The 26,068-nt window shown below is 33.4% G+C and overlaps 1 protein-coding gene and 1 non-coding gene across 6 annotated transcripts in view; both read right to left on the reverse strand.

Annotated features, from left to right (window-relative positions):
• Window positions 1–9,119: 9,119 nt before the first annotated feature.
• mca-3 (Calcium-transporting ATPase) overlaps window positions 9,120–26,068 on the reverse strand; it is a gene marked incomplete at both ends in the record, with an annotated part of 29,993 nt that continues 13,044 nt past the window's right edge. The window contains 5 exons of one of the 5 annotated variants that reach the window (NM_001392277.1): window positions 9,120–9,869; window positions 11,141–11,267; window positions 15,946–16,014; window positions 22,585–22,752; window positions 23,560–25,619. In NM_001392277.1, the coding sequence (NP_001380076.1) occupies window positions 9,823–9,869; window positions 11,141–11,267; window positions 15,946–16,014; window positions 22,585–22,752; window positions 23,560–25,619 (2,471 nt within the window). Of the gene's footprint in view, window positions 9,870–11,140; window positions 11,268–15,945; window positions 16,015–17,336; window positions 18,479–22,584; window positions 22,753–23,559; window positions 25,620–26,068 lie in introns of those variants that run through there. The other 4 variants (NM_001383061.2, NM_001268315.4, NM_001392278.1 and 1 more) reach the window with 4 other exon arrangements.
• On the reverse strand, window positions 21,205–21,729 carry Y67D8C.12. The gene has a single exon (NR_000290.1). It is a non-coding gene; the product is annotated as an Unclassified non-coding RNA Y67D8C.12 (non-coding RNA).

The raw sequence follows: 26,068 nt of genomic DNA on the forward strand, positions 1-26,068 counted from the left end.
TATGAAAATTCGTACAGTTATTTGATTATTCACATGTCTTATAAAAATAGGGGATTTCTAAAAAATATTGTTCGGACGGAATGGATATAAATTGTGAAGTGAAGAGAAAGAAGAAGAAATGAATCAAAAACAATTGTAAATTCGTATTTTTCTGAATCTCCGCCCAATCAAAGAGAACGTATGTTCCCCTCCTAGTAGTATCCGCACATCTAATAAATTATGCGCATTTCTTTCAGCAGACGCACTTTTTTCTCACTAAAAAATTAAAATAAAAAAATAAAAAATTTGATTTGAATTGGAACAAATAAAAAACGACGGAACACAGTGCGTACAAAAATCGGAATGTCACCGTGTGTGAATGTGTGATGATAGCGATTATTATCATAATCAATCATTTTTTCGGTACGTTTACCGACTTATGCAGGTGATATATATATTAGGTCTCCAAATAAGTTTCGGGTCAAAAATCATAACTTCTTTCGCCTTTTATCGATTTTTTTGAAACTGTGAGAATTTATGTTATCAACTATGATCTTTCATTTTGATATGGTCACAAAAATTTTTGACCACTCGGAGTGCCCTAACTCGAAGCCAATTTTTTCAAGCATTTTTCTGATCCCGCTTCTTTGCAGCTTTGAATTGAGGTTTATGTGCGGACTTTGCTTTGTTTAGAATACATTGTAAGAAAACAAAAAAAGTTTGGTAAAAAATCCGTCCAAACATTTTTTTTGGTCGGTGGTCAAAAAATTTTTTTTTTCGAAAATTCTTGATTTTTCATACAAAAATGATGTAGTCATGTGTGATCTATTTTTACAAATACAAAACATTTTAACTAAGTTCGTCACACTCAAATGATAATAGAAAACATAATTTTTTCGAAGAATTTTTGAGTTTTTTGAGTATTTCTCGAGATCCAAATTTCAAACTCAAATGTTTTGTATCTTTAAAAATAGTTTACACATGGTTCCATCATTTTTATACTAAAAATCAAAAACCAAAAAAAAAATTTTTTTTGAAGTTTTTTTGACGACCGACCAAAAAAAATTTTTTTGGACGGATTTTTTTTCCAAACTTTTGTTGTTTTCTAATAATGTATTCTAAACATAGCAAAATCCGCACACAAACCTCAATTCAAAGCTGAAAAGAAGCGAGATCAGAAAAATGCCTGAAAAAAATGGCTCCGAGTTAGGGCACTCCGGGTGGTCAAAAAATTTTGTGACCATTTCAAAATGAAAGGTCATAGTTGATAACATAAATTCCCAAAGTTTCAAAAAAATCTATAAAAGGCAAAAAAAAGTTATGATATCGAGGAGAGATTATGAAAAATGGGCGAAAATATAGGCATTTTCAGAAAAAAAACACATTTCCAATTTTTTTTTCGGAAAAAAACTCGAAACTTTTTTTTTATTTTTATTTTTCAGAATGCTCTTTAAATATTGAAGAACTCTGTTTGAAAAATATGTTCATGTCAATTTATGTGCTTTGATTTTAAAGAAAAAAATTACTTAAAAAATAAAACTTATCAGTTTTTTTTTTAATTTTCAAGTTTTCTACCCAAAAAATTAAAACATTAATTTTTCCAAAAACGTCTCAAAAGCCTTTTTCAATCATTTTTTTATTTCTAAAAGAAAAAAAAGGTCAAAAATTTGAAAGGCTGGAGAATTTTCCCGTAAAAAAACTAGGTTAAAAATAAATTCCAAAAAAAAAAATATTTTCAAAAACATTTTTCAAAGGCTTGTAGAATTGTTCTAAAATATTTTAAACTAGAAAAACGGTGTTAAATGTTTTTTTCCAATAAGATGAATTTAAAAATAAAAGAAAATGTTTCATAAATATATAAAAATTTCAATAAGCTAAAAAATAGAGCCAACGCCGATGGCAAAAAGTTTTTCAAAATTTTCAGTCAAAGTTTTGGTAAATTACCAAATTTTCCGAAACGTGGAGAAATTTCTAGAATATTTAAATTAAAACACAAATTAATTATAAAACTCGCTTTTTGGTTGTGAATTTAAAAAAACTCCAAATTTTTTCGCGAATTTCACTGTAAAATTTGAACAAAAATAAAGAGATAGCGTTCAAAACTGCCAAAAATATATACTAAACCACTTTTGGAATATCTTATTCAATTTATCATATTCCAAACTTGTACCTACATACAAGATCGACTTCACCAAAGTGGTACTCCCACAGGGAAAATTGGGGGAGACGAATATGTATTTTCTTATTCTATTCTTTTCCATATTCTTAGTCCCTCCTCCCATCTTCTTGTGTGTGAAGGCAGTTCCCCAACTGCCAGGAGGCTCCGAAATAAATTGAATCAAAATATAGATGTGTTGGTGGTGCCGCCCCTTCCTCCTATTCTACGCATTTAACGCGCATCGCCAAATGACGGATGGAAAGTAGAAAATATTTTTAGAATAATGAAAAGAGATGAACCTGCCTAACTTTGATATTCACAGAGAAAATAATTTAAAAATTTAAAACCCTTCCATGTTGGCACAAAAATGATGCATTCTAGGCATGTTATGCCTGCCTTGTAGGCACGCAGGCAGGCACGCCTATTGACAGGTGGGTTGGCTGTAGCAAGTAGCCTTTCGCTCACCTCAACATGCCTACGCGACTGCCCGCCTACCTGCCTGCCTATAAAACCACTTGGAAACCTATAGTTTTATCAAAAAAAAAAAAAAAACCTATAATTTTGAAATAAAAAATGCTATTCGGCTGATGAGGCAGGCATATGCAGGAAATTTCGTGTTGGTACTTGTGTATTACATGCCCTCATTTTTAAATCAAATTTAATGTTCATTAATTGACTCCATTTAAATTAAACGTAATATACATTTTCCCTTTTTAGGCTTAGAAATTGCTATTTTCTAAGCCTAAAAATACAAAAGTGTGGTTCACGTTTTTATTTCGCATAACTTAAAAAATTACTATTAAAATGAGGGCATGTAATACACAAGCACCTTCGTGTTTTTAAAAATAGAACAAATTTAAAGCCCGCGGGGTCTAATTCTAAAATAAAAAGCATCAAAAATAGCCGGAAAATCGTCAATTTCATGCCTTCAGATCTCAAAGAATTCCCGTCTCGACACACCGTTTCAGATAACAATCTCTTACCATCTTGAACATTATTGAAAACAGTGTGGAGGATGAAGAGACGCAGAGAAAAAGACAACATTCAGAGATTGGAATCTCGAAGAGAAAAGGAAATTGGAAAGGTTCCATTTTAGAAAAATTTAAAAAAAAGGTTAAAAAAATTAATGAATTTTTTTTACAATATTTCAAAATAGAAGTTCAGTTCATTTAAACTTTACCCCAACTGCACCGGATGTTCGCTCGAAAAAAATTAAATCGAAAAAAAGTGTGACCTTTTGGAGCTGCGCTTTTGGAGCAACGAAGCGAACGAAAATTTAAATAAGGAGTCGAAAATGTGTGCGAGATTTGAGATTTGGTTTTTGTTTAGAGGGAGAAAATCGAGTTTTGGAAGAGGTAAAGAAGAAGAAAAAGCGAAAAACTTGAAGACTCAAGTGCTTTTTTTGGAATATTCTGGTTGGAATGAAGTGAGAAAACCAAAAAGAAGAGAAAAGGTAACAACAACAAACATCACAAGTATGTACTACTGGAATCTAGCTTCCATATCCATGTATGTTTTTTTGAAAGAAAATGGGAAATTTATAATAGTTCAAATGAAATTACCAAATCATTACTATATCATCATTTATTTACTATATATAAAGCGCTTATTCCGTTTGTCCATAGTTTGTAGTCTATGTAGTCTTTGTAGTCTGTGAAGTTTTGGCTTCTGGAGGGATAGTGAGTTGGGCTTAGTGTAGGGATATAATCGGGGTGTTGTAGTGGTACAACAGGGTTACGGTAGGAGTACTGTATGATTACGGTAGTTTCAGAAAAATTAGTTTTCAGTCCCAGAAGTCGGGGGCCGCGCCGGAGGTGCGGTCCACGGCTGGTTACTATATATAAAGCGCTATTCCGTTTGTCTCTGACGTCACGGGTGACGTCACAACATTCAGCGCAAAAATTTAATTGGGAAAATTTTGAGGCTACTTATGATGAATGTGCACCCGACATCGATCGAGGTACGCGATAAACCACTCGACACTTTCCGAAAACATTTTGGCGGGAATTCAAATTTTAATTTTCCGAAAACATTTTGGCGGGAATTCAAATTTCAATTTTTAGAACTCATTTTGGCGGGAATTCAAATTTTAATTTTTCGAAAACATTCTGGCGGGAATTCAAATGTTAATTTTCCGAAAACATTTTGGCGGGAATTCAAATTTTAATTATTTGAAACCAAATTCCAAAAATTTGGATTTTTTTAGACATTTTTAACACCGCTGCAGATTTGAATTTCTAGAATGTTCAATTAAAATGCCAATGAAAAAAAATTGAAAAGTTTAACTATAATATTTGGTCACTTTTAGCAATGATTTTATATAATTTAAAGTGGTTCCATAGAACTTCGCAACTGACAACACTCCGCTAACAGGGCAAGTTCCACTAATTTTTTTAATTTGGAAATTATAAACCTTTTATCATTTAAAAAAAAATTATTGCTTTCTATTGAATTTTTAATTAAAAGTTTGAAAATGGGGCTCAATTTATTGTGCAAATTCAGCAAAAACATCTGATTTGAACTTTCCACCGCACGCAGGCCTAGGTCACCTTGTGACTTTTTATGCGTTAATATTATATACCTTACTAGTACTTAACTACTGACTAAAAAATGAGCCAGTTCACAAAAAAAACATGGAAAGATTCTGGAAGCTTTTCAGATTTTTTTTGAAATTTTTTTTCGATATAAAAAAAAAATCCAGCGTATTTTAATACCTCTCAACATTATTGAAACTATCAAAAATCTGCAAGCCACGCATTTGGAACATTTTTACTGTTCTTTTTAATTTCAAATTCACAAAAATAAAAATTCAGATGCTCAATTTTTGTGATAAATTTTTTCAAGACAGTACGAAAAAATGCCAAAAAAAAAAAGCAAGCTTTCTAACATTTTCAGAAGTCTCGTTGAAAAATTTTTAGTTTTTTTGAAGAATTTCAAAAGGTTTCGCTACTCCGCATGTAAGAAGAAATTGAATACCATAAAACTTCTCAGATCCAGAAAACATGATTTGATTCCATAAGTCATATTCCATAATAGACTATTTGAAATCGGAATTCGAAATGAACCTCATCAAAAGAAGAGCGGATCAAAAGAAGCGTTTCAAAAGACAATTAAACATGACCCCCTCCCCTGAATCTTTGTGATGAGAACTTATCATACACGCTTTCGGCAATAATCAAACCATATAATAGCCGTAAATCTTTTATCGACGATTTATAGCGACGGTGAGAAAAAGGGAAATAATGGATAGTGATAATGATGAAAAAGATGATAAGAAATTGATGGGTTACAGTTTTGAGATTTGAATTTAGAAATTTGAAAAAATTGAAAAAAAAAACATTTCTTTATTATGAAAACTATAATAATTGTAAAAAACTATTAGAAAATCGTTTAAATCGCTACTAAGAAGGTGAGCAAAAACTCTTGAAGAATAAGAACAGCTTCTGTACTATTCGGGGAGTGCACATGGATTAGGTAGCAGGAAAAAAGCGGATTAGACCCAGTGGATTAGGAGTCTTCAACCGAAGGGAACGAATCATTGGAAGAAGGGTAAGAACTTAATGAGGGAGAGGGTTAACCTAGAGGGTTTCCTATAGGGAGATTAATTTGGTCAATATTAATGTTATTAGGTTTCAACACGAAATTCTGTAAATTTTGTGAATGGTTTTTATTGAAACTCTACTGAACAATTCAAAATGGAAACCTCCTCAACATGATATTTAGTTGGCTATGATTCAGGTTAAAACATGTGCTCAATTCTCTTATTTTTGTTTTGCCTTCAATGATTCCAATCAGGGATGGGCGGCAAACGATTTTATTTCCGGCAAATCGAGTAATTGCCGGATTTGAAATTAACGGCAAATCGGCAATTGCCGAAAATTTTGGGCAAATTGTGGTTTTCCAAATTTTTTTTTGGAAGCTTCAGAATTTTAACTTTACTCGGCATAATTGTACGCATCCTATGAATGTTCTTACATCTAATTTAAAAAGTAAGCGAATTTTATCAAACTATCTTGAGAAAACGGAAAAAAAATTCAAAAAGGCACTGCTTCAAGTGTTTCCGTCTTTTGAAAAAATGCCTCTAAAAACTTCCGGCAATTTGATGTTCGGCAAACGGCAAATCGGCAATTTGCCGAAAATAAAAATTTTAGGCAAATCGGCAAACCGGCATTTGACGCGCAAAATATCTCGTAGCGAAAACTACAGTAATTCTTTAAATGACTACTGTGGTGCTTGTGTCAATTTACGGACTCGATTTTTGAAATGGATTAAAATCGATGTAATACTAAAATTAGGCAAAAAAAAGAAACTAATAAAAAGGAAAATGGAATATCGGTCTCACAATTCGAAAATAAATTCATTTCAAAAATCCAGCCCGTAAATCGATACAAACGCTACAGTAGTCATTTAAAGAATTACTGTATTTTTCGCTACGAGATATTTTGCGCGTCAAATATGATGTGCAATACGCATTCTCAGAATTTAATGTTTCCGTAATATCTATTAACTGTTTAAGTATTAATTCTAAATAGCCATATTCAAGAAAAACTCAAAGATGAAATTTGAAAACACAGAAAATAAAAAATGGAAAACGTGTTTTAAAATGTGCAAGCTTAAATGGCGCCTTCTGCCAAAATAAGACATAAGCCTCAGACAAACATTTTAAGTTTTGCTCCGTTTGCTCAGCGATTTTTCAAAATTTTTGATCTCCATAATTATTAAATTGCTAAAAAAATTTAGATTTGTCGATTGTCGAAAATCCAGAAATCCAGATTTCTGGCTTCCCTCATAAATTGAAATGGAAGAGTTTGCCGAACTAGGCCATTTTGGCTCGGCCATATCTGGGGTAGATTTAAGGCGCGTTGCGTGTCGCGTCGCGGATCGATTTTAGTTGTAAAACTAAATTTATTTGTCCATGTGGAGTACACGACACTTTCTCACGCGTTGTCCGGCAGGCGATTGTCAATGGAGCGCAAAAAATTCAATGAGGAAGGCCAGAACCCCGTGGGTTTTCGAAATTTGAAAATATCGGTAATTGCCGATTTACAATCAAAGTTGCACAAAAAAATCACCTTGAATTTGAAAAAGCATTTGAACAAGTTGAAAAGAGCACCACATCCCAACTCTCTTGTCCTAATTGCTTTGCCTCCCTGAGGCGGATCCACATCAATGATCCATCAATCACTATTACACACATAAAGACACTTGGAAGACAGAGAGGCGCCGAGAATATCGGCAACTTGTCAAAACAGACGACACTTTTAAAGAGGATAATGATCGAGGGGGAGCACAGGAGCCCGTGGAGAATGTCATTTGGATAATGGGATCAGTTGGAATGGGAATGGAGCAGCTTATATTGAATAGTTTAAAACAAAATGATCATGACAGTTATTGAGATAAATGAGTCATTTCTAATCATATATTCTGAATGGTTCTGAAGCCGGGCTGTTGGAAATTTCGAAATTTGTGAACAGGGTCACTGCAACTTTTTCCTCACGAGGGACGAGGAAAAGTGGTTTCTAGGCCATGACCGAGGGGCCGACAAGTTTCAGCGGCCATTTATCTTGCTTTGTTTTCCGCCTGTTTTCTTTCGTTTTTCACCGAATTTTTTTGTTTTTTCTTAATAAAACTGATAAATAAATATTTTTTGCAGATGCTAAAACAATTTCCAAGTAAAAAAATTATGTATTCAGTGGGCAAGCAGCGGTGAAAGTGGTCAATGTAAAATGATGGATTACGGGAATACAAAACCTAAACTTTTTCTGAAACATAATACATATGCTGCTTAAATGCTGAGACTACCTGATTTTCATAACGAGACCGCTGAAAAAGTTTTGAGCTTTTCAAAATTCAACTTTTTGTGCGAAAATCTCGACTTTTTCACCAAAAAAGTTGAATTTTGAAAACCTCAAAACTTTTTCAGCGGTCTCGTTATGAAAATCAGGTAGTCTCAGCATTTAAGCATCATATGTATTATGTTTCAGAAAAAGTTTAGGTTTTGTATTTCCGTAATCCATCATTTTACATTGCCCACTTTCACCGCTGCTTGCCCACTGAATACATAATTTTTTTACTTGAAAATTGTTTTAGCATCTGCAAAAAGTATTTATTTATCAGTTTTAATAAGAAAAAACGGGAAAAAGCTGTGAAAAACGAAAGAAAACAGGCGGAAAACAAATCAAGATAAATGGCCGCTGAAACTTGTCGGCCCCTCGGCCATGGCCTAGAAACCACTTTTCCTCGTCCCTCGTGAGGAAAAAGTTGCAGTGAGGGTGGAATCAATTTTCGCAAAAAAAAAACTAATAAAAGGTTAATTTTTCTAAAAAAAAACGAAAATTTCAGTCCTTTTACCTTTAGGGGTGAGCGGTAATTGCCGTTCGGTGTAGACAAACTCGGTAAATCGGAAAAATTGCAGGTTTGCCGATAATTTAGAATTTTTGATTTGTGGTCTGAAATTTCCAACAAAATGTTTGTTTACAGTAGTCATTTTAAGAATTTCTGTAGTTTTCGCTACGAGATATTTTGCGCGTCGAATGCCGGTTTGCCGATTTGCCCGAAATTTTGATTTTTGGCATATTGTCGATTTGCCGTTTGCCGAACATCAATATGCCGGAAATGTTTTTAGAGGGATTTTTTAAAAGAAGGAAACACTTGAAGCAGTGCTTTTTTCGAATTTTTTCAGATATCTTAATAAAATTCGATTATTTTTCAAAATAGATGTAGGAGTGTTTATAGAATACGTACAATTTTGCTGATTAAAATTAAAATTTTGAAATTTCCAAAAAAAAATGTGCAAAACCACAATTTGCCGAAAATTCTTTTTCCCTAAATCATTTAAATATTAATTTTTATTTAAAAAAAATAATATTTTTGGCCAAAAAATGTTATATAAAAAATTATGTTTTTTAAATTTTCAACCTAGTTTGTTCTAGAATTGTTCCACCTGAAAACCCTGAAAATTGCAATTTTCAATCCAGTTTTTATGTTTCAATTTTATTCTCTGCGAAAAATTGAAAAAGGACAAAAAACGAATGAATTTGATAAAGAAATCATCAAAAAAAAATCGGGACAGTAAAATAATGAGAAAAAGGAAAAAAGAATAAAAGAAATCTTATTAAAGAGAGAGAGCGAAAGAAAGAGCAGTTGAAAAAAAAAGTTCAAATAAAAATGCCGAAATTTGTTAGGTGAGGGGGGGGGAGGGGGTCAACGGGGGGTAATTTTCCATGGGAAATTCGCCCGTACTACTCGAAGTAGGACAAAAGAAAAGAAAAATCAAAAGAGAAAAAGTATTGGAGATGAGGAGTGGGGGAGACAATGAAAGCTGAAAATACTGGAAATAAAGAGAATTTTATCAAAAAATGAAGAAAAAATTTTTTAAAAATTATGCCTATTTTCCGATTCAAATTATGTATTTTTCTGTTATGCGGGGGAGGGATAAAGACGAAGTATATTATGTGCTCCGACACCGGAAAAAGAGCACATATTAAAGTATTAAGATTGTGTGTGTGTGTGTGTGATGATAACAATAAAAATGTGAAGGGGCTAAGAGACAAAACCTGAAAACGCACAAAAAAATGACGACATTTTTGCAAAAAAAAAGGTTTTGAAAGTGGTGGAAGGGGGGTAGAGAGAATTCGAATATTAATGAGTTTTCTGAAAAAGAAATGAGCACTTCAAAAATAAATCTATAGATTGTTCGTCTCCTTGATATTTCCACGAGACGTGGATCGTGCTGAAAATTTTCGAAAAATTATTATTATTAGAGATTTTTCATAAGCTCAGAATTTGGCTTTTTTTTGAAAATTTTTTATTTCTATTTTTTTTCCTTAACTCATCAATTTAAAAAAAATTTAATTTGTTTTTTCACTTAAATTTTTTTTTGTTGATTTTGCGAATTTCCTAAATACTTAGAAAAAATTTTTATTTGAAATAATTTTAATTTTTTTGAAAAATTTAATTTTTTCAATTTGGCAATTTTTTTCAAATTTTCCTGAATTTTTCAAATTTGTGGATAAATTTTAAAAATGTTTTTCCAAATTTTTGAGGAAGTTGCTAAAATATCGATTTTTTAAAAATTGATTGATAAAATTTTTTCTGTGGGTATTTTTTAAAGCCTGTGTTTTATCCATTTTTTCACCTGCGAATTTCAAAAAAAATTTTAAAAACCAATTTTTTTTGATTTCTCAAATTTCTCTATTTTTTCCTAATTTTTATCTCAATTTCACAAAAAAAATTCTAAATTTTCAACTTTTTTCTTTCAATTTTTGAATATTTCAATCACTTTTTTTCTACAGTTTCTGGATGTTTTTTGAATAAAATCCGGGATTTTCTTTCTCAAAAATCTGAAATTAAATTTAAAATATTTTTAATAACTCTATAGCTTCTCGTCTTTCTTTTTGAACGGTTTTTTTTTAATTTTTTCGATTTTCTTTCAATTTGGCAATTTTGTTTTACTTTTTTCGAATAAATTTTCACATTAAAAAATTTACACAAGTTTTTAAATTTTGTGGATAAACTTTTTTTTTAATTCTCCAATGGTTTTCCAAATTTTTGATTATCGATTTTTTTTTAATTTTAAATTTTTTTTTGTTGGTTATTTGAAAAGTCCGTTTTTTTAAAACAATTTTCTTCACCTACGAATTTAAAATTTCAAAAAAAAAACCTTTTTTTCGATTTTTCGGAAAATTTCATGATTTTTCTAATTTCTCTATTTATCATAATTTTTATCTCAATTTCGAAAATTTTTTTCATTCAATTTTTGAATTTTTAAATAACATTTTATCTACAATTTCTGGAATTTTTAATTCAATTTGTAGAATTTTTTTGAATAATTTCCGGGATTTTTTCACTTAAACAAGTTTAATTTATCTTTTTTTTGAATAAAAAAATATTTTTGAATCATTAAAATTTTTCAATTTGGCGATTTTTGTATTTCTTAAAGTTTTTCGGAATTTCCACAATTTTTTCGGAAATATTCAGTTTCAATAAAAAATCCAAACTCACAGCGATTTTCCGAGTCGACTTGAAGTCGTAATTGCCGACTAATCTCACGAAGTCGGGCGGCCGATTGTCCAGTCAAACTAGGCTCACGACGATCGAGTCCGGCTTGGAAGGCCTTCACGACGCGAATCTGAAAATGGATTCGGGTTTTAGTCTTAGTTGGAAGGCCATATCGAAAAAATATTAAATGTTGTGATAGACAGAGTGAGCAGAACACCAATTAGAACAGAAAACTGAGAGCAGCAAGATCATCAGCGATATATATACAAGTGTTTATGTGTGTCACTGCAACTTTTTCCTCACGAGGGACGAGGAAAAGTGGTTTCTAGGCCATGACCGAGGGGCAGACAAGTTTCAGCGGCCATTTATCTTGCTTTGTTTTCCGCCTGTTTTCTTTCGTTTTTCATCGATTTTTTTCGTTTTTTCTTAATAAAACTGATAAATAAATATTTTTTGCAGATGCTAAAACAATTTCCAAGTAAAAAAATCATGTATTCAGTGGGCAAGCAGCGGTGAAAGTGGGCATTGTAATATGATGGATTACGGGAATACAAAACCTAAACTTTTTCTGAAAGATTTTGGCACAAAAAGTTGAATTTTGAAAACCTCAAAACTTTTTCAGCGGTCTCGTTATGAAAATCAGGTAATTTCAGCATCTAAGCAGCATATGTATCATGTTTCAGAAAAAGTTTAGGTTTTGTATTCCCGTAATCCATCATATTACAATGCCCACTTTCACCGCTGCTTGCCCACTGAATACATAATTTTTTTACTTGGAAATTGTTTTAGCGTCTGCAAAAAATATTTACTTATCAGTTTTAATAAGAAAAAACGTGAAAAGCTGTGAAAAACAAAAGAAAACAGGCGGAAAACAAAGCAAGATAAATGGCCGCTGAAACTTGTCGGCCCCTCGGCCATGGCCTAGAAACCACTTTTCCTCGTCCCTCGTGAGGAAAAAGTTGCAGTGTGTTTATGTGTGTGTAGGTCACAGGCCGTGGGTGGCTATTTTTTTTTGTTGGAAATTTTTATTTATTTAGGGATGTTATGTTTAACCAATATATCTCATTTAGAAATTGGGGTCAAAATTAAAAAAAAAACAATTTAATAGATCTAAAAATAGCTTGGTTGTTTAAAGGAGGACTAACGGTTCGGGCGAGGCACCACGGTTTCAAGATCTGGCGGGATTCTGGATCTACCATTTCCGGAGATCTGGCACCGTGCCAACTCTTAAAACGCTATTTTTCTAGGAGAAAAACGTGACAACGATGATGCTCCGTTGTTACGCGTCGCGTGTTGTTAAGCGTTTCTTTTAGAAGAAATTTTCAAAAAAAAACAACGTGCGTCGTGTGAATAAAAAAGCGTTTTGTGCGTTGGCACAGTGCCACCAGATCCGGAAAACGTAAATCCGGAATTTCACCAGATCTTGAAAACGTGGTGCGTCACGAATTTCGTAATGAAACTTCTCAAAAATGTTTCAAATTATTTTTATAGTTCCAAAAAATTACGCTAATGTTAGCTAAACTCTCGAATTTTCCCCCTTTTTCCGTGTCGCATCTGTCCGAAATTGATTTTTTTTGTAAATTATTATCTTTTATTGTATATTTTGGTAGTTTATCTCATTTTATTTCATTGTGATGTACATTTAAAGCCGATAGGTAACCAATTTCCATGATTTTTGGTTACACCTATCGGCTTTAAGCATACTTTAATAAACGAAATTGAATGAGATAAACTATCAAAATATGGAATAAAATAATGATAATTCAAAAAAAAAAAAAAGTCAACTCCGGGCAGATGTGTGACACGGAAGAGTGGCCAAAATTCGAGATTTTAGCTAAAATTAGCGTAGTTTTATGGAAATTTTGAACCACCATAAAAATTTTTTTGAAAAGTTATTTAAGAAGTTTCATTGCAAAATGCGTTCATGTGAGCACATTTCGTGTCTATACGTTCAAAATCGTCATCACCTATCACTTATGAGTATTTTATTGTTTCAAACTGTAATACCCAGATATATTATTTAGAAAGTAATAAGAAAGTACGAAATAATTCCAAAAAGCACGGGAAAATTAGACTGAAAACGCTTAAAAACCCACTGGACTTTTTGGAAATATTTCGTTCTTTTTTATTATTATACATCATTCTATATAATATGACTGATTATGACTACAGTTGTAAGAAAGTAATTTCACAAGTGATAGGCCACCACAATCAAAGTTATAGCTATTTTCAGATCGACTAAATATGTATATATTGAGACACTAATTTCTTGTAAATGAGAGAAATAATGGTCAATCAAATCAAGCCAAAATGGGTTGAATTGCCAAAAAAAAAAAATAGCTGCCCACCACTGATTTGTGTACTAACTACCGATTGATAATATTATTATTATTCTAATTATTCTAATAATGAAAATTCAAAATATTATTGAAAATTGTTTCGTTTAGTTTAAACTACCGGGACGTGGACATTTTCTGTCTACAATTTACTGTATTAAATTGAAATTTCTAAAAACTTCTTATTAGTTCCTCCAAAAGGTGCCAATTTCGGCAATGTTTTCATTTCGAAACGGTTCCTTCGCTTTTTGTCGACAATGTACCGAATTTGTACTTTAATCCACAAAACTATATCAGAAATGTGCGAAAAAGCCAAGTAACTCAGTGAAAATTGATTTCCAACCGTTTCAAAGTGAAAAATTCGCCTTTTTCAAGGAATTCTGTCTTGTGGGGCCCGTTTTTCACAAAAATTTTATGATTTTGAATCGAAAATCAACACAATTTGTGTGAATTTTCCGCCGCCGCTAGGAACCTATTAGTTGTTTTTTGTTAGAAAGAGAGAGAAGGGGGAAGAGTCATCACACAGAAAACTCGAGAAGTACACACTATTATAAAAACTCTTGTGATTTGGTATAGGGTGATAACTACTGAATTCGTCAACTGAAAATAATTTAGATAAAACCAAAAAAGGGTGATTGTGTTATTTTTCAGAAAAAAAAAAAGAAATTTTCAACTAATATACTGATTCTTCTACGGGGTGTTCAGTGGGGAGGGTCTCTAAGATTTTTATTCATATATATTTAAAATTAATCTAGAATATTTTTTTCAAAAATTTTAATTTAAAAAAAAACTATAATAATGTTCTTATTGCATTGCGGGTTCCACAGAAATATTTTTTTGCAGATAAGCCGACGCAGCTCGTGTAACCTGCGAGGAGAAGAGAATTTGAATTTTTTGAGCTAAATTTTTTGATGTTGGACTTTTTTATGTTTGAATTTAACAATAGAAACACCAATTAGTATCTCTTTTTGTAGGACTTTTTTTAATGAAAATATATATGAAATATATAACAGCAACAAGAAAATTAGCTAAAATGGTCCAAAGTCAAGCATTTTAGCGGAAAAAAAACTGTAAGCTTCTACTCTCCTCGCAAAATTAACGAAATTTTAGAGTTTTTCAGTGCTGAATTTATAAATGTTTCAAAAACATATTTTGAAAATTCAAAAAACTGCCAAAATAAAAAAAGCCTATGGAATATCTCGAAAATATATTTCTGTGGAAAACACAATACGATTATGGGATAATTCACGCAATGTCGATAAATGATGCACGTGGTGGTGTCAGAATGTCTTATTTCGGCTTGATCTACGTAGATCTACAAAAAATGCGGGAGAAGAGACACGCAGAGTTCTCTCAGCTGATTTCGCATGGTTAAGAACGTGCTGACGTCACATTTTTAAGTGCAAAACATTCCCGCATTTTTTGTAGATCAAACCGTAATGGGACAGCCGCCTGGCACCACGTGCTAATGTGAAGTTTCAAAATGTCTTTCAATACATTTTGTGACATTGCACGAATAACTCCATTAAAGGTGGAGTACCGAAATCTGTGAGTTTGCTTTTTTAGACCCAAAATGGTCCAAAACTACCAAATTTCGTAATGAGACGTTCTGAAAATTTCTCAAAAAAAAGTTATGGCCGCTCAAAGTTTTGGAAAAAATGGCCCATTTTTAGCTAAAATCTCAAATTTTGGTATTATTTGATTGCCATCTTTTAATGCATGTTTTGGCATTTTATTACGTGTTATTTCGTTGATTGAGATGCTTTTTCCGTCGATGGGTGCACAAATATGACACAATTTTGTGCACCCATCGACCGAAAAAGCATCTCTATCAACGAAATAACACGTAATAAAATGCCAAAGCATGCATTAAAAGATGGCAATCAAATAATACCAAAATTTGAGATTTGAGCTAAAAAAGCACACTTTTTTCCAAAACTTTGAGCGGCCATAACTTTTTTTGAAACATTTTCAGAACGTCTCATTATGAAATTCGGTGTTTTCAGACAATTTTGAGTCCAATAGAGCCACGAAAAAAATTCGACTACACCACCTTTAAGTAACAAAAAAACATGCCAAATAAATTGATTCATATCTCTTAAAATCTCTTTTAAAAAACTATTAAATTTGAATACTAACTAGTAAGTCGTTCTTATTTGTTTTTTTGTTTTTCGACTATTCGATTTAATCACAAAAGCTTGCATACAACGACGACTAGTTTTTCACAAAAACTCGACACAACACGACATCTACGGGGGCGGGAGGTGATTCGTCATTCTCCATCATCCAGAAAATCAATTAAAAAAAAAAACAACAACATCAACGTCATTCTCTGATTACGTATGTCAGTCGAAGAAGAAAATTTCAATCAATCAATATTGAGTAAAAACCGTTAATCAGGGGAAATAAGTAAATGAGTATGCGGGGGTGTATATCTTATAGAGGGGGATGTGGGGGGGGGGGGAGTCTTACTGCTTGATCAGTCGGTGCACTGCTCAACGGCACCGGGATCAGATGATCCGAGCGCTCTCCGCCAATAACCTGTAAACTTTTTTGAGATGTGTTGCAGAATATGCATCATCTCAGCGTTTTCACACCATCATTTCTCAGACCGACGGGATTTTTTGTTGGATCTATATATTAGACACAATTTTCGCACTGTTCGTGCAGGTTGAAGAGAGAGAGAGAGAGAGAGATATGATAGGAAAAGATGCTGGAAATATAGGAAACTGTGTGGTTTTTGTGGTGTGTGTATAAGCATGCGTCTATATTTCAGATTTCATTATGATGTAGTATGTCAAATTTAAACTTTCATACAAGAGGAATACAATTTATTTTGTTGCTTCAATATGTCTAAAATTACCCAAAAACATTTAATTTCGATATTAAAAAACCTTTCAAATATTACGGGAACACAAACTTCTGAGAATGCGTACGTAGAGCATTTTATTTGACGCGCGCGATATCTCTCAGCAAAGACTAAGAGTAAGAACTCAAATAACTATTGCTATCTAAGTTCTTACTGTAGTTTTCGCTAAGAGATATCGCGCGTCAAATAAAATGCTCGACGTACGCATTCTCATGATTTATTGTTCTCGTAATATTACGGGAACACAAACTTCTGAGAATGCGTATTGCACAACATATTTGACGCGCAAAATGTCTCGTAGCGAAAACTACAGTAATTGTTCAAATGACGATTGTAGAGCTTGTGTCGATTTACGGGCTCGATAGCGATTTTTTATTCTTCTTCTTTTCTTCGTATTATTTTCTCATTTTTTGCTAAATTTTAATATTAAAATATTAAATTGAGGAAAAAATTATTTGAATTAATTTTTAAAAAGTCGATCCCGTAAATCGACACAAACGCCTGTCAGTAGCCATTCAAAGAATTACTGTAGTTTTCGCTACGAGATATTTTGCGCATTATCAGAATTTCGTTTTATTACACAATTGCGAAATTTTCGAAAATTTTGCTCAAAAATACGGACCCCACTCTTGCCACAAGCAGTATTATTTCCAATTCAAGGCTGCACATATGCGCCTTTGAGAACTACAGTAACCCAAAAAGTGTATTTAGGTTACTGTAGTTTTTAAAAGCGCAGTATTCAGTGAGGACTCACATTAAAATTTTTACTGTTCGTGGCAAGACCGCGCGTACCGTATTTTTGCACTAAAATAGCAAAATTTTCGCAAATGTGTAATAAATCAACAAAAATTTCGGAAAATAAAACTTTCGATCGCTTCGATACGGAAAAAAGTACAAAATTGTAAAATTAGAATTTTTTTCAAAATTTTGAATTGTCGAAATAATTTTTATTTATTAATTATTATTAATTTCCCCTCCTGTAAATCGATGCATACAAAAGTCATTAGTTTTTTATTTCAAAAATCATCAAATACATTTTAAAAGTCTAAAAAAGTGGTGGTTGACAAAAAAAAAAGAAAAATATAGCCGAAAAAACATACTAAAAAGTCCGTTGTTAAAAAAGAGAAAACTGAAAAAAAAAAACAAAGGAAACATGGGGCAAAAGAGCAAGATTTTAGGCGTTTTTTAATGAATAATCGAAACAAAATTTGAAGAGCATAAAAATAACCATAGAAATCTGAAAAAAGTGTCTAAAAAGTTAGGTCAAATTATTTTTAAAAATTTTTTTGAGGAGACACACACTTTTCAAAGAGTGGGCGGCTACCGTAACCATTCCTTGTCATATTGGAAAGTGATTCTTGGAAATTGCACAAAGTATTAATTGATTTTTCTTGAAAACTAGAGTGTTTTGCAACGGCATGGGGAAAGGGGGGGACAATCTACCAGTAAAACAAAATGTAAAATTAAATAAAATTGAAAATGTCATGAAAGATTGGGTGAAAATAATCTGGTCTAGAGATGATGATAGCTAAGTACTTTGAAATAATGAGTTCAAATATATATCTTGAAAAAAAGACGGTGTACACGATAATTACTACTGTAACTGAAAAGACGGGGATTGGGTGAGGAATTGAAAAAAAAGATTTTAAAAAATCTCTATTTCAAAAAGAATTACACGTGAGCAACAGAAACTGGAGTATCAAGAGACATGCTCTTGTTGATGCTTCGCTGTGTTTGAGTATACGAAGAATTTGTGTCCGGAGACCATTGCTGCACCAGCGGTACTTTTTCGGTTTTTCCATTCGTTTCGGCTTTTGGTGCTGCTGCCGCCGCCGTCGCTGCTTGTCCATTATTCCCCGATGATGTTCCATTCTCCACCACAATATGTGGTTGTGGAGACGGAGTCCGTGGCTGCTGGTGATGATAGTATGGGTACGGCTGTGGCGATTGCCTGTGCGTGATTGCAGCCATCGCAATACGTTGTCCGGCTGGTTCTGGTGAAGCGGCTGTCGTTGTGTGCCGTCCACCGCCGCTCCAGAATCCTCCACGCATTGATTGAACCGAGTGTGTGGAGGCGATCGATCGTCGCTCATCGAATTCTTCTAATGATGATCGGAATGCTTTGACGACTCGTAACTGAAAATTAATGGCACATTAGAACAATTATAAAAGGGGCGCTTTGTCATTTGAAAAAAACGAAATTTCTGAATGGTCAAGAGAATTGTGGGACAAATTATACATTTCTTGAAGTAGAAATATTCCGAATTAGGAATGAAATTATTCCCAATTTGATGTTTTAACATAATTTTTTGACTTCAAATGCCTGATTTTGCAAGTTAATGTTGTCTTCGAAACTATAGCTTTGTGAAAATGAGAGTTTTTTTTTTTTTAATTTTTGTCTTCACAACTTCACTTCAAAACTCATTTCCACATAGCGCAAATGATTTTTTCCGGCAAAACGACAAACTGCCGGAATTGAAATTTCCGGCAGATCGGCAAACCGGCAATTTGACAAACAGTGCCCCTGAAGTAGTAGGTCAAAATTTGAAGTCAATTATAATTTCTTAACATTTTGTTATTAACATTGAGCAAGCCTTCAGAAAATATATATTTTTCGTCGTATAAAATTCTCTTGACACATTTTGTTGAAAAATCGAAATTCGTGACAAAACCCAATTACATATAATTTCGTAGGTAAAAACGATGAAAACAATGGAAAAATGAACGAGAAAAAAAAAGAAAAAAAAAAGAAAAAAAGAAGAATGTGTGAACCCTCTTCCTCCTCCTCCTCTCATCAAAAATTCCTCCGTAAAGAGGACTTAGAAGTTTCTATACCCTCCGAAAAAAAAACACAATTTTCAGCGAAAAATGAGCAACACACTCCGAGAGAGAGAGAGAGAGACGAGCAGCGAGAAGAAAACCAGTGTTAGTATTATTATTATGATTTTGTTTTAAAAATTATTGTTTGATTAATGGTGGTAGTATGTGGTTGTGGGGAGGTAAATGACAGCCAAAAATTGGGGTTTGTAGGGTTCTTTTGTGAGTAAAAAGCAACAAAATTTGAAATCCCAGGTTAAAATAAACGATTTTGAGTGTGAGTAGTTTTTTGTGTGGCTTTTTTTTATTTAAAAGAGGAATAACTGATCTAAATTTGTACTTTGTTATATTTACTCAAAAAGACCCAAAGATACCGATTTTCATAATGAGACTTTTCAAAAATTCCAAAAAAGTCACTTTTAGCTAAAAATTTTCCAATTTTGCCCCCGCTTTTCAATGAATGTAACACAGTGGCTGGAATTTGTATTTTATATGATTATTGACTATTTTGCATATTTCATCGATTATATGATTTGCACTTTTCCTTGGTGGTCAGGTGCAATTTCAGTCAATACAAACCAAATTTGGATGCCTATGAACTGAAATATTACCTAAATCTCAACGAAATAGCGTAAGATAAACGACCAAAATATGCAAAGAAGGGGGCAATAATCGAATAAAAATCAACTTCCGGCAACAGTGGCACTGAAAAGCGGGCAAAATGGAAGATTTTTTTTAAGCTAAAATTGGATTTTTGGCCAGCCTCATTATAAATTGTGTCCGTTGAGGCCAAAATTAAAAAAAAAACACAAATACTACTTCGCTCTTTAAAGGTGGAGTACCGAAATCCGAGACTTTGCTTTTTTAGACCCAAAATGGTCCAAAACTGCCTAATTTCGTAATGAGACATCTTGAAAATTTCTCAAAAAAGAGTTATGTCGGTTTAAAGTTCTGGAAAAAAGGCTCATCTTGTGCTAAAATAAGAATTTTTGCCATCTTCTCGCTGTCGCAGCGTCTAGAACTTAATTTTTATTTATACTTATTAAAGAGTGATAATTAAATAAAAATTAAGTTCTAGACGACGCTGCGACACCGAGAAGATGGCAAAAATTCTTATTTTAGCAGAAGATGAGCCTTTTTTCCAGAACTTTAAACCGACATAACTCTTTTTTGAGAAATTTTCAATGATGTCTCATTACGAAATTAGGCAGTTTTGGGCCATTTTGGGTCTAAAAAAGCAAAGTCTCGGATTTCGGTACTCCACTTTTGAAAAAAACCCTGCACATTTCCAATGTTAGTTGGTTTTCAAGTCAGCCGAAGATTGCCGAGCACGATCCGTCGATTTGGCGAAAAAGGTTAATAGTATAATAAGTGCATGCTAAACGAAATTAAATCAAATTATCATCATCATCATCATCATCATCCGAAGAAATGAAATAAAAAAGAGTGGTGCATCTCAATCCAATTCGTGTGGCCCTAAAAATTCCCAAAAAAAAAAACTCCCAAAGCATGTTTAATCCTATAAAAGCACTTTCAGAATTAAGCCTGGGGGTAAACATCGGGTGTTGCTCATTTTGCTCAAAAAATTCAAAAAAAAACCAAATTTCCAAACAATTGAGGGAGAAGGAGGATGAAGGAGGTAAAATGACACACGGGAGGATTCGCGTTTGTTTTTTTTTAAATTAAATCTAATTAAATCTAATTTTTCAAAATTCCCAATTCAATTTTTTAAAATAAAGTTCTGTGTCCGCTTTCAACAACAACAACAATCATTGCAAAATAGGGGAAAAAATTGTCTCTTTTTCAAGAAAAAAGGAGCAAAAATGACGCACACGCACACGAGAAAAAAAACCAAACAATAGGGAGAAAATATGCTGCTCTCGAAGTATAAATATATATATATATAGTTTTACCTGTACAACAACTTTGCTGAAAAAGTGAGGTGATAGAGGAGTTCCACAGCCAATTTTCATATATATATATAGAGGTTCATGTACGGAGGTGGAAGAGGAGAAGGAAGACACACACACTACACAACATTGGGTTTTTTTTTTTTTTTTTTGGTTTTTTTGTGTGTGTTGCAGAAATTATATTCTACTTGTGTATGTTTGTGTGTGTGTGTGTGTTATTTTTTCTGATAATTCAGACCACATTTTTCTATTTTCTAAAATAAAATAAAATAAAAAAGGTATGCGTATATAGGGGTAAACCAAGTAATAGATAAGGGCTAATAATAGAACTTCTGGTAATGGCAACTTGTCGATTTACGAAGCTCGTGTACTACTCCTCGAGGATAAGAGGATTTTTTCGTTTACTTTAGCCTTGATTTTGGGCAACTTTACAAGCTTGAAAACGGACTGAATTTTTCACATTTTTGTTTTAAACGTTAATTTTACAGATGTTTTTCTAATGCTTTTGATGTTGTTGTCAGACTTTCGGTTTTTCTTTTGCAAAACTAAAAAAAATGATTAAATTTTCCAAATTTTCAGTTTCTTTTTTTGTGATATACCAATCATAAGTATTTTAAAATGGACATAATATCTTTAAAAAATAGAGGAACATCCAAAAATTATTAAAAAATGAACATTTTTCTCGAAAAACCAAAAAGAAACTTCGTTTTTTTTTTTACGAAATTCAAAAAAAATTCACTTTTTTTTTTGTTGCAATTACGGTCAAAAACTTCAAAGGGAATTCTCCTCGTGGAGTACACAGCCTGCGTAAATCTACACATGGCAGTGTTAGAGGTTTTCTACGGCCATTCTTCCACTTTTTTTGATAGCTTGAAGCTCGTCTCATCCGTTGCCATTAGCCGGAAATTCCATTTTATATAGATTTTTTGACGGAATTTTTCCCAACATATATATATAATATTTTTTTATAAATAATTACATAACTGTTCATGCCAATATATATTCTTATAAATTGTGTGAAGTAGAAACCACACACACACCACAAAACACACACTTTTCCAGAGTTCATTTCCATAAATATACATATTTCTTTCTATTTTCCTCATATCTTTCTCCCGCCTCTCGCTGGTGACGCCTTTTGCTCTAAGAGGGTGTTGCTCATATATTCGAATTGGAAAAAATTAAAAAATTTTGAGAAAAAAAAATTTTTCAGGGTTTTTTTTTGGAGAAAAGGAAGAAGAAAAGAGGCTTCATTCTTCTTTTTTTTTTCTTTTTTTTTCTTTTTTTTTTCTGTCATTTTTTCCATTGTCCCATTATTTATATTTTTAATTGAAAAAAAATAAACTGAAAGCTGAGAGAATTGAGAAGAGAGAAGCAACTGAATAGAAATTAAAAGGAAAAATTATAATTAAAAATTTTTTTTTTTCGATTTTTCGCTTAAAAGTATGTCTGAAATTCCCGGTCTGAAGAAGATTTTCTCTGAATTTTTTAAAAGAAAGTTGTCCTGAAACTAACCTGAGTCTGCAGACGAGTCAATCCACGGACCCAAAGAATTTGTCCGGATCTCTTTTCGTGAGTATCGGAATCCTCATAATCTGGCATTAATGGATCATTTGTTGGAGCTTCACCGGATCCGATGGTCATGTTGGCTGGAAGGGATCCTGTTGGAATGCTCGTGACGATCTGGAATTTTAGAATAATTTTTTGAGATTCGTTATTTATACTAGGAATGGCGGCTAAAAATCGATTTTTTTAATAAAATAAAGCTTATTCTTAAAAGTTATCAAAAAAAAACGCAATTTTCAAAAAATTGATTATTTTAGCTGAAAAATTCATCTAAGATTTTTTTTTTTGAAAAAAAAAACGATTTTTTTATATTTTAAATTAATATGTTTGGTAATGGTTAAAATGTTCACTTTTTGATTTTTTCTGAAACACCAAAAAATTTTTTTAAAAATCGAAATAAAAAATAAGTTTTTTACACATTTGCATAAAAAATTTTCTAAAATCGTTTATTTCGGTTTTCAAAATTTTGTTTGTGAATATCGTATAAATTTTTTTCTAATTTTTTGAAAAAATTTTTTGGCGCGTTTTAGAAAAAACGAAAAATATTAATTTTAATGATAAAAATTATCGTCTTTTTGCAGAAAAAAAAATCGAAAATGAAAAATTGAATACTTTATAGATTTTGTGGTATTTTCCCAATTTTTCGGCATTTCTCCAATTTTTTTGAGAAATATTTTTTAAAACCTGTAAATTCCAAAAAAAATTCGATTTCAGCTGAAAAACTCAGAGAAATCGGAAAACAATAGAATATGTTTTCAGAAAAAATTCTGAAAAATCGAATTTTTTGGATTTTCTCGGGAAAAAAAAACCAAAAAATCTGGAAAAAAATTCATTGAATAAAAAATGAATTAATACGCAGAAAATCGACTTTTTAAAGCTTTTTTATATGGTAAAAAAAACACTGAAAAACTCTTAAGCCCCCACCTGTCCCCAAAGAAGTGTTCCAACTCCGAAAGCCAGACACCAAAGCCATTCTGTGGTGTTCAACGCTGAAGTACTGAACCAGCGACCTCCGAATTGAATAATAACGACTTGAGAGATCATAGTGGCAATCCAGATAACATAATAGATCGGATTCGAGAACAATCCCTTGAAAATGTTACGTTCTCCGTGAATCTTACGAGCGTTGATCTCATTGAAGAGGGTCATCATGACGAATGTATTAAATACAATAGTGAAATGTTTCGATGGTGGAGAGTGGAGTGGAGCCCATCGCCCAGATGGAATATTAAAGCACACTTCTCCGTAGAAGATCAGCGTGAAAAGAATGACGAGTTGATATACAGCATGTCCGAGGATATTCTTGCACATTGTTCTCGAGATGAGTGGAGAAGTACGTCCATATGGTTTTCTTTTGAGCAACTCTTCAGTTGGCATTTCAGTGGCCAGCGCCAACGAGGCAAGCGTGTCCATTATAAGATTAACCCAAAGCATCTGAACAGCCTTGAGTGGAGTATCTTGAATAGCGCAGGCACCGACGAACGCAACTACGACGGCGACAACGTTGACGGTCAGTTGGAATTGCAAGAATTTAGCGATCGAATCGTAGACATTACGTCCCCACATCACTGCCTTAACAATTGAAGTGAAGTTATCGTCAGTCAGAATAATATCAGAAGCCTCTTTGGCGACATCAGTTCCAGCAATTCCCATAGCAAATCCGACATCAGCCTTCTTGAGAGCAGGTCCATCATTAGTTCCGTCTCCAGTTACAGCGACGACTTCTCTTGAATCAGTGACACGAGAATCAATGATTCCCTTAACCAGAACATATTTGTCAGATGGCTGAGCACGAGCCAAGACACGAAGCTTTGGCCAGATCAAGTCGAGCTTCTCCTGTGAGACTTCTCCATTTTCATCACGAATTCTGGCGTTGAATTCTTTGCCCTCCAATGCGATAAAGTCCTCTCCGGGTTTCAAGATTCCGCAGGCGGTGGCGATGGATCTGGCGGTATTGATGTTATCTCCGGTAACCATTCGAACTGTAATTCCGGCTTCCTGGCAACGAGTGATGGCGGCTGGAACTTCTGGACGAACTGGATCCTGGATTCCCAAGACAGCGATGGCGGTCATGTCTCCAACAATCATTTCTTCATTCTCCCAATCTGGCTCCGATGAATAGGCGATTTGATTGTCAGCAGTCTTCTTGGACGATGGCACATAATCCTTGTAAGCCACACAAATCGTACGAAGTCCATCAGAAGCCATTGGCTCAATCACATCACGAACTAGATTTTCAGCGTCTTTCGAGCTGAACTTGGTGAGAGTGCCATTCTTTCCGAGGAAATACTTGCATCGTTTGGTGACAATTTCCGATGCTCCCTTGCTGAACACACGGTATCCTCCATCGGGGAGATTGATGACAGTTGACATGCTCTTTCTCACTGAATTGAAGGTGTAAACTTTTGGAATTGTCTCTTCCGGATGGCGATCACGAATCTCTTGATACGATTTTCCAAGGGCAAGTACGAATCCAAGCATACCACATTCTGTCTTATTTCCAAGCTGGGTGGCTTGTTCTCCGAGTTGTTTTGGTGGAATAACTTGAGACGAGTACGAGGAATTGATTGAAATACAGTCCATCATGAGTTTAGCGGTATTCTGATCCAGTGACTCGATCTTTGGAGTATCCTTGTAATGAACATCATTGACAAACGATTGAACAACAGTCATTCGATTGGTGGTGAGTGTTCCCGTTTTGTCAGAACAAATTGCAGTGGCATTTCCCATTGTTTCACACGCGTCCAAGTGACGAACCAAATTATTGTCGAGCATCATTTTCTTGACCGAATAGGCAAGAGAAAGAGTAACAGCAAGTGGAAGTCCTTCTGGAACGGCGACGACCAACACGGTGACTCCGATGATGAGGAAATTGATGAAATGTTGGAAATCGGCAAGTGAAAATGATTTTCCGTCAATGGCGTAACGAGAGATGCAGAAGCGGATGATGAGAATGAGAACGGTGCATCCGGCGACGAATGAACCTGGAAAAATTGGAAGTTAGTTTTGAACTGGCTGTTATTAAAGATGGTGTTGTCGACCCTTATGTATTGCTCTATTAGACTCAAAATTGCCTGAAAACACCGAATTTCCTAATGCAACTTCTTGAAAACTTCTCAAAAAAAACGTTAAGACGGCTCAAAAAATGGCCTAAAATTAGTTAAAATTTGAAATTCGACCAACTTGTCGCAGCGGCTGGAAACAATTTTTCTTGAAATCACCGTCAAAGTTTGAGTATACAATGTAATTATCTTGCGTTTTCCACTTCATTCAGGTATTTTAAAGTCAATGGACAGCGAGATTTTCAAATTTTTTTTTATCAAATCTCGCCGTCCATCGACTTTAAAATGCCTAAATGAAGTTGAAAACGCAAGGTAACTACATTTTATAATCAAGCTTTGAAGCGGTGATTTCAAGAAAAATTGTTTCCAGC

This window comes from Caenorhabditis elegans, chromosome IV (assembly GCF_000002985.6).
Source record: "Caenorhabditis elegans chromosome IV".
NCBI lineage: Eukaryota > Metazoa > Nematoda > Chromadorea > Rhabditida > Rhabditidae > Caenorhabditis > Caenorhabditis elegans.